This window comes from Mus caroli, chromosome 2 (genome assembly GCF_900094665.2).
Source record: "Mus caroli chromosome 2, CAROLI_EIJ_v1.1, whole genome shotgun sequence".
Lineage (NCBI taxonomy): Eukaryota > Metazoa > Chordata > Mammalia > Rodentia > Muridae > Mus > Mus caroli.
Window position 1 is genome coordinate 8,155,080 of NC_034571.1, and position 16,096 is coordinate 8,171,175.

Consider the following 16,096-nt stretch of genomic DNA (forward strand, 5'->3'; position numbering starts at 1 on the left):
AGCTGGCGAGTGTCAGCCGACCCTGCGCCCCAGCTGCCCCAGTGCTCGGGATAAATGAATTTGCATGCTCACTTATCCCAGCTCACTTCCTCTTTCTATACAGTCTAGGACCCAAACCCATTTAGACTGAGTTTTCCCACATCGATTACAGTAATAAAAACAATCCCCTGCAGGCATGCTCACAGACAACCTAATCTAGGTAATCCCCCATTGAGATTCCCTTCCAGTAACTTTAGGTTGTGTTAAATTGGCAATTAAAACTAAATCGTCACATGCTTGACGTCACATGCCCCTCCTGCCTGAGCAGGTTCTGGCCAGCCCTGATACTTTAAATCTTTAATAACAGAGTCGTAGGTATGTGGGTGAGAATCCAGTTTCTTCCATTCTTATGTTGTTCATCTGGCCTCCTTCTCATTTTCCTCAAGTGGAGCAAGAAGCAGAAAGCATTGAGGTCCACATGAGGGTACCCCGATAGTTGCTGCGCTAAGAATTACTCATGGCCCTGACAGTCTACCCATTTCCTTAAGATGTTCTTTTAGAGTTCTGGGAGATAAAACGTGATGTAATATGCCTGGCAGTCTAGGCCCCTCAGTCCTTGTGAGACCTTCCTGCTCAGGACGAGCATCTACCTGGCATGGCATTTTCGTTTGGTATCGTGAAGACACCAGACTCAGAACCAGAGGACAGGGCTCTTCATGAGCATTGATAGCTTAGCGTTTACAATGTGAAGCAAGGAGCTGTCTAAGACTGTGAGTTCACCCTAGACCTCCCAGTAGCAGGGCCATTAGGGAGAGTGAAATAGAATCTCAATATGACCCCTTTGGTCGAAGAATTTGTCCAAGAAAACAAAACAAAACACATCTGAAATCCCAGCCACAAGGAGTCCAGCATAACAAGGTCCTGTTGCAGACACATAGGTGCCTGTGCTCACGTTTGTACATGCTCCATATGGATACATAATTTAAATATATATATGTATATATATGTGTATATATATATATATATATATATATATATATGAAAAATTACTTTCTAGAAGCTAATTACGTCTAATGCTGCCCTCTTGTGGCCAATTGGAAATCTTACCTCTGAATTCTGAAAATTTCAGTCTTTGCCACTTTGGAACACTTACCAGGAGCTAGGAGGGCACTGGCTGGCTCACATTAGTTACGTTTTCAGGAATTTCATGGTTTTTGTTTGTTTGTTTGTTTTTGTTTGTTTGGTTTTTTTTGAGACAGGGTTTCTCTGTGTAGCCCTGGCTGTCCTGGAACTCACTTTGTAGACCAGGCTGGCCTCGAACTCAGAAATCCACCTCCCTCTGCCTCCCGAGTGCTGGGATTAAAGGCGTGCGCCACCATGCCCGGCCTCATGTTTTGATTTAAATGTTCGCCCTGGGAATTTAATCCAAGGCCTTGAGCATGCTAGACACATGTTCTATTCAGCTATGATCCAGCCCTTTGAACTGTTTTGTTAATACTTTTCTCTCCTTTTCTGTTTCGTAATGTTGATTTTTGGGTGGGATTGGAGCACGAGCATCTGGAAGTCAGAGGACTAGTTTTGAGAGTTGGTTTTCTCTTTCATTCACTAGGATTGGTGCCAAACTCCCTTACCCCCTGAGACATCTTTCTCCCCCAGTCGGATTGTTAGGTTGTGTGTGTTTCATTTGGTTTAGAGCAGTAGTCCTTAGCCTTCCTAATGCTGTGAGCCTTTAATAGAGTTCCGTATGTTTAATGGCTACTCTTACTCCAACTCAGCAGTTATTAGTCCACAGGACTAAATGAGGAAAAATCCACAACTGCCAAGTGTCAGACATTGCACTGCAGGCCACAGACATGCACAACCCAGCCCTGCTCGTAGGAACTAGTAGACTGGAAGGAAAAAAAAAAAAAACCCTTGAAATATTTTTGTGGTGCTGAGGATACAGGTCAATAGTAGAATGTTTTCTCAGCCCTGGGTTCAATCCTTAGTATAGAAGAAAAAGAAGAAAGGGAGATATGGGTGGAAGGAAATATGGAGGGAGGAAGGGAACGAGGGAGGGAGGGAGGGACATTTGTTGAAAGTCTAAGATGGAGATACGTAAGCAGAAGGACATTCAATCTTCATGGGAATCAAAAGACAGCTGACTGAGCTGGTGTCTTCTGAAGTGTCAGATAAAACGAGCCAGGAAACATCTCCTGGAAGAGGAAGCTGGGGCACCTATGGAATTGTGAATCTGTGTGGTGATGTCTGAGAGAAGGTTGAGTTGTAGGACATAAAATGAATGGGCACCATGGCCCCAATGATACCACACTGCTCGGACAGACAGAAATACTGTCATGGAAGATGAGGTCGCATTGAGGAGCTGGGACAAGATGCTGATGATAGTACCGCCTCAGATCACCTCACCTAGGAGAGAAACAGTTATCTTGGCCTTCTGGGTGATCTGCATGCTGTGTAGAGGTTTACCGTGGCCAATGTGTTGACAATATGATTGCATGATGGTGAGTAAATCCACATAGAAGTTGGTGACTGTGCTTTTGTGGGTCTGTGGATCTGAGTGAATGGAGGAAACAAACCAAGGGGTACAGAAAAGAATTGAGCGAATTAGTATGACTGGTAAGCTGGATAAAAAGATGGAGTATGGAAGAAGGATGAGTCGGAGATGGGCCCTGGGTTTCTCACACAGGGAGCCTCTGTAACCACTACATCCTACAGGGAAATGTAAATTGGGGGTCTCAAGCAATGTATCCCTTAGAGGTTCGCCACAAGCACAGCCCAGTAGGACATCTTGCTCAGACCCACTCAGCTCTATAACCAGCCTAGAGTTAGTAGTGTCGTGAGATGACCTTTTGTTTGTTTGTTTGTTTGTTTCTCAAAACACTGGGTTGAATTGCCAGTGCACAGAGCAGAGACTGAGTGCACAGCCAGTGTTGGGCCCCTGGGCGGTTGCTGGAGCTTGAAGCTGTTTTTCATCAGGTGGGAGGGTAACAAGATTCTGAGGTAGAACTCAAAGTTAGACTCTCAGCTAGGGGGCTCAAGGGGACTGTTCAGTTGGAATGGGTTTGGGTGGAGACCATGTTGTTCTCAGTATACCTCGGCATGCATGGCTGTGACAGGGTTACTCTTCTTCCAGGAGGAAGAGCAGAAGAACCATCTAGCAAGCTAGAAAAGTCAGAGCCCAAGGCAAGCGGATGGGAATCACAAAGCTCAAGCCAAATCCGAGACACCAAACATTCACTCAACGGCTGTTTCCTTCTGATCCCTGGGTTTCTAGAACGTTCTGACGTCACAGGACATCACAGCAACTCCATCACTAAACTGGACTTTGCCATTGAAGAATAGGGTCTAACCACTTCAGCACAGCAGTTCTAAAGCTTTAATGGGAGAGAGGGCCCAACAGTGCTCTGCGTGTTTTGTTTTTGTGTATATATGTTGATGGGAGCTGAGATGGTGTGGTCACTTTTCATGTAACATATAATATAGAAAAAGTAGCTTTAGGTTGACTTCATTGTTACAACCCAGTTTGGAAAGCCCAAGTAAAACTCAGCACTAATGTAAATATTCCCTCCTCCTCCTCCTCTCTCTTTTCACCCTCCGCTCCCTCTTCCTCTTCTTCCTCCTCCTTTTCCACCTCCTCTGTCCCTACCCACCCCCACCCATCCACTTTCCTTCTTCCTTTCTGCTCTCACAAGCTCATCCTAGCTACACGTGCATGGCTGGCTCCTTTCTCAACCTCTGTTTGCCTAACTGGCTCTTCTGATTTCATCACTTACTGATCAGCCTTTAAAACTCTGAGCTGGCAAAGATGACTCTATGTTCTTGGCTCAGTCCCAGAAGGAAACCCCCTTTTCACTGAAGCTTCAGTTTTGACATCCTGAAAAACAGAAACTGTGGCAGAACAATCTTCAGATAACATCAAAACAAAGTGGAGAGGCCACGGGAACTGTGGAGCTCTGGTATTCAGAAGCCTGTGTCTAGGGTCTGCGCCAGGAGCAGAAGGCTGAAGGAAGTCCCAGGACATGGACTCAGATGCTTTCCCAGCAGGCCACTCTAAGAGCTGGTTTCTTTGGGACAGCTGTCAATTGTACGCTCAATTTAGCCTGCACTAATCTGATGCTTACAGGTGAACACTCAAGGTACAGGTATGGACTTGGTACATACCGTGAAAACACTGGAAAGAAAAGAATACTTTCAAGTTTACAGAAGGAAGGAAGGAAAAAGGAAGCAGAGGTGGTGATTATACAAAAGATTAGCTGTAGACTGGATATCCCAGGCATCCTCGGATAATGCCCTCACCCCAGCACCCCAATCCAGGTCACCAAAGCCTTGTGAGAGCAGAATGCAGAGCCAGCCTGTCTCTGAGTCAGTAAATGTAGAATTTGGATTTCTCACAAGTTCCTGGTGGTGTCTTTATGCTGATCTCTAGCCCATGCTTTGTGAGGTACTGGGCTATCCCTGTGTGCTCTCCTCTTCCACGGATACCAAAGCACCTGGGTTTGATGCTCAGACTCCTGAGCACGTTCTTGTTCAATCTCTTGCGTAAGATTTCCTCTCAGATGAGTTGAGTCAGAGTCTCATGTTTAACAGTGTTTTAGGGGATTCACAGAAGCCTACACTATCAGTTTTCATTTCTGAAAAGGCTGGAAAGTTTTATGAAAAAATTTCAAAGGTCAGACAGAGCCATTTTGAATCTTTTATGTGGCCAAGTGTGAACCAGATCTTTCCTATCTATGGTCTCCCCTTTCCAAAATATATCTTTTGTGGGGACACGGCAAGGAGGAAAGTTAAATAGAATCTCAAGCTACTAATTTTAGAAAAGAAAAAAATGTTAAACTCTTACTAAAGAGCTGTGGGTAGTGGTACACACCTGTACGCCCAGCTCTCAGGAGACTGAGGCAGGATTGCAGTGAATCAGAGATCAGCTTCACCTACGAGCAAAACCCTGCCTTACCCCTCAACCTTTCCATAAAAACAGTCTTACTTGTATAAAATTAATTTTTAATATATATCTGTGCACGATGTGTGTGCCTGGTGCCCAGGGAAGCCAGAAAAATATGTTCAATGTCCCTGGAATAGGTGGTTATGAGCTGCCATGGAGGTGATGGGATTTAAACCCTTGTTCTCTTTAAAAGCAGCTAGTTCTCCTAACCACTGAGCCATCTCCACAGCCCCATTAAATTGAATTTTATTGTCATTACTCAATATGGGAGATGGGGTAATGATAACAAAATTTTTTTTATAATACTAAGATGTTTAACTATTTTACTCTCCTTCACAAGTGTAGAGTAGAATTTTCTAGAAGCTACATGCATGATACTATCACTCTGGTGTTAACACATAATAGATTTATCTTGTTAATAAAAGAATTAGTAAATAATATTTTAAATTTTTTCTTTGTTTTAGTTTTAAGATGATTAATATCTATAGATACTAGTGTATATTAAGAAAGCCTTTGGGACCCTCAATCATTTTACATGGTTTTAGTAATTTTTTAATAACATAAAGAAGGTCTGACAGATTATGCTAAAAAGCTATTGTGGTTTGGATTGGAAATGGCCCCCACAGCTCCTGTGTTCAGACATCAGCTAGCAGTGCTGCTTTGGGTTTTGGAACCCTTAAGAGGTGGGGCCTTGCTCATGGAGACAGGTCCCTGGAGGTGAACCAGACTTGCTTCCAGTCTCCCTCTCTGCTGTCCCAGGAAGCCATCATATGAGGAGTTTCACAACATACTTCTGCTGCCACAGAGTCCCTCCAGTAAGGCACGTACTGGCCACTGTGTCGTGTACCCTCTAAAACTGAGCTAGCGCTCCCCTCTCCTCCCGACACTATCTCTGTTGATGCTTTGCCACAGTGATGAAGAACACAAGTAAGGCAAAGACAAGACATACTTTGGAGACTCATGGGAGCATCTCAGCCAGACTCAGGCACAGCTGCGATGTGGGAATTATCAAGCATGAGATGCAAAGCAATGGAAAATGAGTCGTTATGACAGAAGCTTCAATGGCACCCTGCATCTAGTCTTCCCTTCTTCCCATTAGTAATAATAGCCCGCATTTTAGAAGAACACATCTTTTTGGTGTTCTGGGAGCTTATGTTGCGAATGTGGCACAATCTAAGAGACGTCTGAGAAGAGGGGACCTCAGTGGAAGATTCTCCTGATCAGATTGTCCCACTGATGATTGATATGGGAAGGCCCAACCCACTGTCAAAGGCACCACCCATTGGCAGGATGACTTGGGTTATAGAAGCAAACAGGCCAGTGACATGAGCCAGTGACAGTGGCGTCTCTTTGGAAGAAGCATGGCTTTCTTCCGTGGCTTCTGTTTGATCTCTCTCAATGATAGATTGTGACCTAGAAGTATAAGCTAAAATAAACCATTTCTTACCCATAGTTGCATTGGTTGTGGTGTTTATTTCACAGCTACAGAAAAGTGAAACAGAATATCTTTCACCTAAGCTAATGCTGTTTGTCAGCCTCCTTCAGCCACCTGTGGCCATGTGATTAAGCTTTGAACCCAGAGGTGTGAGTAGAAGCAGTGTGTGATGAGAGCATAAGTGGCATTTCCTCCCTTAGCTCTTCTTACCAGCAGGCACATGGCCTTGTCTTGGGAGCTACAAATCCCAATGGCAAGAACCCCATTTTAAGTTTGACAAGGAGACAAAGTTGAAGAAGTCTAGACATTTGTCTGATGCCAGGGAGGCATTGCAACATGGCTGATTGCATTGGACTGAACTTTGGTAAAAAACAAACTTCAGTTGAGGCCATGACTTTTACCTTGTGAGGACAAAATTAACGATCACTAACACTTGTACTATTACCAGCTATATACAAACCTCTCCCCATAACAATTTTTTTCTTATGGTAATACTGGCATCAAAATATTTTGAGAGAGAGAGAGAGAGAGAGAGAGAGAGAGAGAGAGAGAGAGAGAACAACTACTTGTTTTGTGTTGAATGACTCTGCCTGAGAGTTCCCCTCCAGCAGGCAAGTTCCTGAGATGAAATGCATGAGTTCTTATGGAGACAACCCCATCTCTCGGGGTTTCTGGGTAAGTCATGAATAGAAAATAGAAAGCTTCTGGGGTTCCTAAAGCCCTTCCTCTTATTTCCATTCCACTCCTCAAGTGAGAAGGATAAAATACATTCCCTGTTCTGCTGTAATATTAAGGATTTGGATTATTTTAGTCTGGTTCCTTGGCCATATATCAAAACCTTATAGTAAGGGGCCAGTGAGATGGCCAGTGGACAAAGGTACTTGTGGCCAAGCCTGATGACTGAATTCAATCTCTGGAACCCAGATGTTTAGAGACCTGGTGCCATTAACTCCACATATGCACCATAGTACAGGCTTTTTTTTTTCCCATCACACATGCATACACACACACACATGAAGCCCTTATTTGTAGCAGCAAGTTTAGCTACACACACACACACACACACACACACACCCCACACGCACACGTGCACACACACATGTCAGTTAATTTTTGACTAGCTCAAAGGCTGAGCACTCCTAAACCTCCCTCTGCTAGCAAATGCTCCCTTCCGGTATTCCTGAGCCTCCTGAACCTTCCCCTGTTACCCCAGGCCCAATGTAGAAGTGGCCAGTGGCTACTCACCTGAATTCTTACATGGCTGGTTGGCTTTCTCTCCTGCAGTGCTTACAGTCTATTCTTCTCCCCTGAGTGTTCTCCACTCTCTGTCTTCCTTTCTCCCAGTTCCTAGCCTGTGCAAATCTAAAGGTCCCGCCTTAGTCTACCTGTCCAACCATTAGATTTTGGCTCTTTATTGATTGAACAAAAACCAATTGGGGACAAGGATCTTCAGTGTTAGGACATGCAGATTCCTAATTTGGGGGGCCCAGATTAATTCAAAGCATTGGAACCAATCCCCAACACTTATATATTAGAGGCAGAACTTGGGGATACAGTCTCCTTGAAGCTAAATTGTTCTTTGGATAAACAACACTACTGGTGACAGAGAAGAGAAAAAAAAACCTACAAATTTGGTGTTTTTGTTATCGAGACAGCGTCTCACTGTGCAGTTCAAGCTGGCTTTGAGTTTACAATCCTATTTCAGCTCTCTGGTATTTCAGGTATGCATCAACTTACCCAGCTATAAACTTGGCTTTCTTGGGCCTTGAACTTCCTATCTATTGACAAATACCCTTGAACTTCTGGTCCTCCTGTCTCTACCTCCTGAGTGCTGGGATCACAGGCACATACCACCATGCTCCATTTACACAATGCCGGAGATAGATCACGGGGCCTAGTGCAGATTAAGCAAGTACTCTGGCAAGCCAGACCAAAAAACAAAACAAAACAAAACAAAAAACAAAAAACCAACCCTGAGACAGACACCAGTATATTAGGATGCTCTTGAATCCTCCCTTTTTCATCCCCTCCAAAATTGCAACTAGAGTTGTAAGTTCTGCCCTCTATGCAAACAACAGTCCAGATAAACTGAACTCTAGTGGTAAATGTCAATGAGGGGGACCTCTGATCCACATATGTCAAGATGGAGGTTTGGAAACACTACATGCAGAAACTCCATAGCTGAAGTCACAGGATGGCGGGTGACATTCTGCATTCCAGCTAACAAGCTAGGGAACTCGACTGTGTGCACGTCCCTTGTAACCACCTACACATGAACTGGGAAACTTAAGATCCCTAGATGTTAATCTGCTGGGTTGAAAAACATCCCACCTCCTGTGTGACCAGAGAAGTGGGGGAGCAGGAAACAGCAGAACTGGTTTCCTTCCTACCCACTCACAGCCTCTCTGTGATGGGAAAGGGAAAGATACAGAGTACTTAAGGCCAAAGCTTCAGACTTCTTGAAGCTTTGTGAGTTGTGGAGGAGAGACAGTTCTAATACCAGAGTCCTTGTTAAGCTGAGGTACCTGAGAATTTAGAATGGCCTAGCTGTGTTTTGAGACCAACCACTATGAATACAAGCCCAACAGACTGGACTTGGAAAAACAAGGGAAAATTCCTTTAATTTTCCTTTAATAAATATGGCCCAAACAAGATCCAAGGGTTCCTACCTGCCCAACTTGTAAGGCATGGTTAGCTGAGGACACGAACAGGCATACCTCTCAGGGGAAAGAGCTCGGGGACCCTGCCACAGGCCTGCAGCAAAGTGAGTCTCCAGATGGGCACTGTCCTGGGAATTGAATGGACACCCACAGACATGCAGGCTGCCACCTGCTACACTCCCTCTCCATTATACAACATCTTTGACCCCAAGGTCAAATTTTAAACCAAATTCGAATTGAGTTAATAATTAATCTAGGAAATTACTGCAGTGGATAAAGGAAACAAACCTGGGATGAAAAATATTCAAGCAAGGACACTGAGGGCTTAGAATCAGATATTAACCACTATGACTATAAACTATGGTTCTTACCCTAGGTTTGGAGGCCAATCTGTTCCCTTGTCTTAGGAAAAATACATAATATTTTGCTCCACAAAGGACACATTTGGGAGTCATGGCCATTTCCTTTCCTCTCCAACAATTCCCATCCCTGAAGATGTCTTGTGTGTATGTGTGTGAATGTGTGTGTATGTGTGTATGTGTGTGTGTGTGTGTATGTATGTGTGTGTGTGTGTGTATCAAACACTCAACAGGAAGCAACTTAAGGGAAAAAGGGTTTGTCTGGAATTGTTGTCCTAGGGAATGTGGCTCATCTTGGCAGAGAAAGTATGACAAGAGATGTAGAAGGAGCAGGTCACATCTAAAATCTAGAAACAGAGGGATAGTGAAGGTCAGTTTGCCCATGAAATGGTACCAGGCATTTCAGGATGGATCTTCCCTGTTCGCAAGCATCTTCATAGACCCACACAGAGGTGTGTTTCCATGGTGATTCCAAATTCAATCAAGTTGAAAATCGTGGTTAAAAATGACAAATTCAAAGAAATCCTAAAAGACACGTTATGGAATACAAGGGGAACCCATTACGCTGTCTCGAAGCAGGTGCAAATGTTCATACGTCGTTGCTGGTCCACAAGGGGAAATCCTCTTCATCACACTCTTAAGCTCAAGCAAGATGATATGATTTGATTTAACCAAAAAATACGATCGATGCATGCATATCCATTCCTGTACTGGCTGGTTTTGTGTCAACTTGACACAGCTGGAGTTATCACAGAGAGAGGAGCTTCAGTTGAGGAAATGCCTCCATGAGATCCAACTGTAAGGCATTTTCTCAGTTAGTGATCAAGGGGGAAAGGCCCCTTGTGGGTGGGACCATCTCTGGGCTGGTAGTCTTGGATCTATAAGAGAGCAGGCTGAGCAAGCCAGGAGAAGCAAGCCAGTAAAGAACATCCCTCCATGGCCTCTGCATCAGCTCCTGCTTCCTGACCTGCTTGAGTTCCAGTCCTGACTTCCTTGGTGATGAACAGCAGTATGGAAATGTAAGCTGAATAAACCCTTTCCTCCCCAATTTGCTTCTTGGTCATGATGTTTGTGCAGGAATAGAAACCCTGACTAAGACAATTCCCCAAGCTGAAACTTAAAGAGACAGCACCTGCCTCACCAACTACTCTTTGTTTTCCTTGCCTGGTAAGTTTAAAGTTGTTTTATCTACCAGTGTTTCAGGGTGTAAAGACCAATTAGAATATACTCAGCCAATTTTTGATACAATGTAGCTCAAATACAAAACACATCTGTATGGTTACAAACCATAAATGAGCGGTCATAGTTACTGAAGCTCACCTGGCTGGTTGTGATGGATATCCAGACTTCTGGACCCACATGGAAATTACAGCTGTGCTAGCTGTCTTAGTGTTAGAAGATGCTACTACTTCTCTGTCTCTCTCTGTATCTCTCTCTCTCTCAATGGGTTTCACTGTGTAGCCCTGACTATCACGGGGAGAATTCTTTACAACAGTCTTACTCAGTTATGAGTCCTGAATGTTATACTACTGACCTGGCAGGCAAGATATGCTCACTGGTTCAAGAGCTTCATGCTTACTATGGGATGGACAACTACTTTCTGATTCAATTTGAGGCCTGTTCCATTCAACTCATGTCTGGTACAGTAACCTTGATCAAAAGTCAGAGTCCAGGAAGGCCATAGGTACTATTAGAGAAGCATCTGCTGTTGTTTTGCCAAATGGACAAGGTGTCCTATCAAATTATCTCCTGAATATTTATGTTTATACCTATAGAATACTATTTCGTCCACTTTGGTCATAGAAGCTTCTTTTTTTGCAGGAACAAGTAGTTATTGTAGAGACTTATAACTAGTCAAAGCTCTGATAATCAGAGAGTGTTGAGCTGGGTGGTAGTGGTGCATGTCTTTACTCCCAGCACTTGGGAGGCAGAGACAGGAAGATCTCTGTGATTTCGAGGCCAGGCTGGTCTATAGAGTAAATTCCGTGATAGTCAGGGCTACACAGTGAAACCCATTGAGAGAGAGAGAGAGACAGAGAGAGACAGAGTCAGAGAGATATAGACAGAGAGACAGACAAGAGAGGAGAGACAGACAAGAGAGACAGAGAGAGAAGACAGAGAGAGATGAGAGAGAGAGAGAGAGAGGCAGACAGACAGAGAGACTGTTAAACGCTCCGCTGTACATGGGACATTTATCCCACTTCTTTCAAGGCTCATGTAAGATCAAAGAACAGAAAGATGAAAAAAGAATATAAAGGCCAGAGGATGCAGTTGGATAGAGTGTTCAGAAACTCTTCTCACCAGTGCTTACAACACGGAAGAAAATGAGCTGTCTATAAACGCCCAGGGAGCCCCGTCTTCTCTACAATGGCGTGTTGGTAGGCCCTATGCAGGTTGTGAGCATGTAATCACAGCTTCTGAGTGCAACACATACACACACACATACACACACACACATTCTGTGGAAATAGAAAGAGAGCTATCTGTAATGATAAAAGAGATCAGTGGTAGAGGACAAGAGAGTAATGAGCATGAATATGATGCAAGTGCATCCTATGTACATGTTTATCTGTGAGAAAAGAGACCGTCAGCAGGAGGGAGGGGACAAGAGGGTAATGACCCAAATGCATTATATATACACGTATTAAAATGTCATAATGAAGTCTATCATTATGTACATCATTATGTACACAATGAATATATGTATCAACTTAAATTTTTTCAAAACAAGAAATTACAGCTTTCTCATTGAATCGAGAGTAAATCTGGCCTCATCCACTAGTTGGCAGGAAAGCAAAAAGTCTTGTCTAGTTTAAACAATTCTAATAGGCATTGCTGGATTTCTAATGAACAAAAATGCTTCCTCCAGATCAGCAAAATGGCTCAGCAGGGAAAGCACTTGCCAGGAAACTTGACAACTAGAATTTGATCCCTGGGATCCACGTGGCAGAAGGAGAGAAACAATTCCCACACGTTGCCCTTTGACCTGCTTCTTCCAAGCAATGTGGAGACAGCTGGAGAGAAAACTGGCTCCTTCCAACTTCACAGTTCGGTAAAGAGTCAGAGTCTACAGAAGTGACCGTCCACAAAGGCAGTGCTCCCACCCCTTTGTGCAGATGCAGACACTGATTCAGCCTCACAGCTCACAGTTCATCGTGAAGGGGAGTTGGGGCAAGAAGAGCTCAAGGCAGGAAGTGATGGAGAGGCCATGAAGAAGTATGGCTTTTTGGCTTGCTCCCCATGAATCCATCAGCCTTCTCCTCCCCCTACCCGTCCTCCTCCCCCTTTCCCCTCCCCCTCCCTTACCCTCCCTCTTCCCCTTCCCCTTCCACCTCTCTCTCTCTCTCTCTCTCTCTCTCTCTCTCTCTCTCTCTCCCCCCCCCCCCCCCTCAGGTTTGATTTGTTTTATGTATAGGAGTACACTGTAGCTATCTTCATACACACCAGAAGAGGGCATCAGATCCCATTATGGATGGTTGTGAGCCACCTCATGGTTGCTGGGAATTGCACTCCAGAACTCTGGAAGAGCAGTCAGTATTCTTAAGGGCTGAGCCACCTCTGCAGCCCTATAGCACCAGGGGCAACTGTGTAGGGATGATATTGCCCACAGTGAGCTCAATTGTCCCTCATCAATCATCAATCAAGAAATGCTTTAGAGACTTCCTCAGATGAGGTTCTCTCTTCCCAGTGATTCCAGCTTGTGTCAAACTGACACAGAAATGAAGGAGCACAAATACCATTCAGATAATGTAATCCTGAAACTGAGAAAAGAGTGCTTCAGATGAAGGAAGTTGTGGTGACTTGAATAAAAATGGACCCCATAGGCTTGCATATTCAAATGCCTAGTCATGTGGGCGGCACTATTTGAAAGGATTGAAAGGATTAGGAGGTATGGCCTTGTTGAAGTGGGTGTGGTCTTGTTGAAGTGGGTGTGTCCTTTTTAGAAGAAGTGTGTCATTGAGGGTTGGGTTTTGAGATTTCAAAAGCCCAAACCAGGTCTAGTTCCATTCTCTTTTGGCCTATGGATCAGAATCTCAGCATCTGCTCCAGCCCCACACATACCATAATGCTCTGTGCCATGATGATACTGGCTAAGCCCTGAAACTGTAAGAAAGGCGCCAGTTCAATGCTTTCCTTCATAAGAGTTGCCTTGATCACAGTGTCTCTTCACAGCAATAGAACAGTGACTAAGACAAAAGAACAAAAAGATGAAGAGTAAAACCTGATGTGTCAGAGGAAGACATGGCAAGAAGATAAGAGACCTGGGTGGGAACCACAGGAAAAAAAGCCTGACACGCAGGTGACAGTGCCAGTTATGAAGAATAAGAAAATGGAAACAAAACTAATTCAAGCAAGAACAGTCTTAAAGCCTCATGATTAAAAGAGAGGCCTTAAAATGTGATTACAAGATGCCTTCAAATACAGCACAATTTTGAACTCATCGTGATAGTGTCTTAATCGAAGTTTATACTCTTTATTTGTAAAGAAATATATAATTAAATAACAAAACAAAACAGCCGGGTGTAGTGGCGTACGCCTTTAATCCCAGCACTTGGGGAGCAGAGGCAGGCGAATTTCTGAGTTCGAGGCCAGCCTGGTCTACAGAGTGAGTTCCAAGACAGCCAGGGCTACACAGAGAAACCCTGTCTCAAAAAAAAAACAAACCCTGGCTCATGATTAGCTTTTTATAATTTATAGCCCTCAAACAAACAAAAAATGACAGTCTCTCTCTCTCTCTCTCTCTCTCTCTCTCTCTCTCTCTCTCTCTCCCCTCCCCTCTCCTTTCCCCCTCTCCCTCTTCCCCCTCTCTCTCACACACACACAATCCCCTCAACAGCCATCAGTGACCAATTGCTTCTTAGGCTGGGGTGGGACTTCCTGAAATTCTCCTCCATCCATGCTGGTATTTTGGCTACCTTGATTCTGGGCAGGACTTGCATGCAGTCCCTGCTATTGTGAGTTCATGTGTGCAAGTGCACTGTCATATCCACCAAATACTGTTTTTCTGCAGATGTCTATTTCCTCTGGCTCCTACTTCTGTGATGACCCTCATGCCTTGGGGGAGAGGTGTGATACAGATATCCCATTTAGAGGCGAATACTTGTCTTCCGATGGTCTAAACCATACTTATCAATAAGGTCCTCAACTTCTCTTAGAAGAAAATAGTTTCAACATCCAATAAAACTCTCCATATGACTATTGTAAAGGCAGTGAAATGTGACTCCCTCTTAGAGAACCCCACACCCATCCCTGTTCTACGGTGTGCTTTAACTCTCTGAGCTCCTCCTCTGAACCCTGAATTTAAAATATCTTTACTATACTTTACCCTGTGCCACATTGTCCACTCCTGGCACTTTTTCCACATTGAAGCCACAAATTTCTGTTTGGTTCCAAAAGATTAAGGACACTTATTGAGTTGCTGAGGGTGACACTAGGAAACTATGTTTCTGTCCCCACACAGCACACACAGAGCCTCATGTGACCCGAGCTGGCAATGAAGTTGCTGTGTAGTAAGTCTGGCTTCTAGTCCTCTCGAGTCTGCCTCTTATGAGCTGGGACTCAGGTGTGTGTACCACCATGCCTGGCTACCTCTCCTTTTTTGATATTTGAAAATGTCCATCATAAAAGGTGTGTTTCTAAGTTTGAAGCAGATAAAATGTTGGCATTCATTATACTTTTTAAAAAATGTGTGTGAATGAATGCTGACTACATTTGTCTGTGTACTGTGTGCATGCAATGCCCAAAGAAGAGGGAACTGGATCCCCTGAAACCAGAATTATGGACAGTGATGAGCACCATGTGAGTCTTGGAATCCTGAACCTTTGGAAGAGCATGCAGTACTCTCTCTCTCTCTCTCTCTCTCTCTCTCTCTCTCTCTCTCTCTCTCTCTCTCTCTCTTTGTTTCCATCCAGTACTCTTAACCGCTGAGCTATCTCTCCAGGTTTTTCATTGACTATACGAGACTGGAATATGTGGTTTCTGATCCTCTCTCTGAATTTTTATTGTGTGTATTTCATATTTATTGTGCCAATCTTAAAACTCTTCAGGGAAGAGGGTCAAGTATAGAGCTCACTGTTGCCCACCACGCCTAGGGGATGGGTGACTTCAATCGCACATCATTACATTCTTTCCAAACAGAATCAGCATGCGTTCTCTCAGTAGCTTCATTATGGTGCCAGATTGTATTTAGGGAGCTATAGACTGAAAGCCAGGCGTATCTGTCTTCTTATGCCACATCTACATATTTAAGGGCGTTTCTGACTGAGCACTCAGTGTCCGTCTGTCCCCCCACCCCTTCCCCAGATCTGGTCCCACAGTATGGGACTTAACTTAAAATTCCAGTAAAGTTTTTTTTTTTCTTCTTTAAATTAACCCACACACTTAGAAGGGGATGTGTTTCTTAGACTCTGAAGAGTTGTGTATTGACTAAAGAAATTATATGTGAGGTACGAAGATGAATAATGTACCTTCCTTCTTTCTTCCTCCTCCTCTTTCCTCTCCTTCTCTCCCCTCCCCCTCTCCTCCCTCCTCTTTCTCCTCTCCTCCTTTTCCTTCTCTATATCTTTCTCTCTCCCTCTTCCTCTTCCCTGTCTTTCCTCCTTTTTCTATTCCTTCCCCTCCCTCTCCTCTTCACCCCTTCTTCCATTTCAAACACTTGGCACTTTCTTGAGTTGGAAAGGTACAGCCGGAAGAAGGCAAAGTGTCTAAGGCCTGGCCACTGCCA

The 16,096-nt window shown here is 44.1% G+C and overlaps 1 protein-coding gene across 1 annotated transcript in view; it reads left to right on the forward strand.

The window, feature by feature from the left end:
* The window catches only part of Il2ra (interleukin 2 receptor subunit alpha), a 38,103-nt gene extending 31,744 nt beyond the window's left edge, over positions 1-6,359 (forward strand). The window contains exon 8 of the mRNA XM_029474192.1: positions 3,113-6,359. Coding sequence (XP_029330052.1) covers positions 3,113-3,137 — 25 coding nt within the window. The 3' untranslated portion in view covers positions 3,138-6,359. The remainder of the gene's footprint in view (positions 1-3,112) is intronic.
* Positions 6,360-16,096: the final 9,737 nt, after the last annotated feature.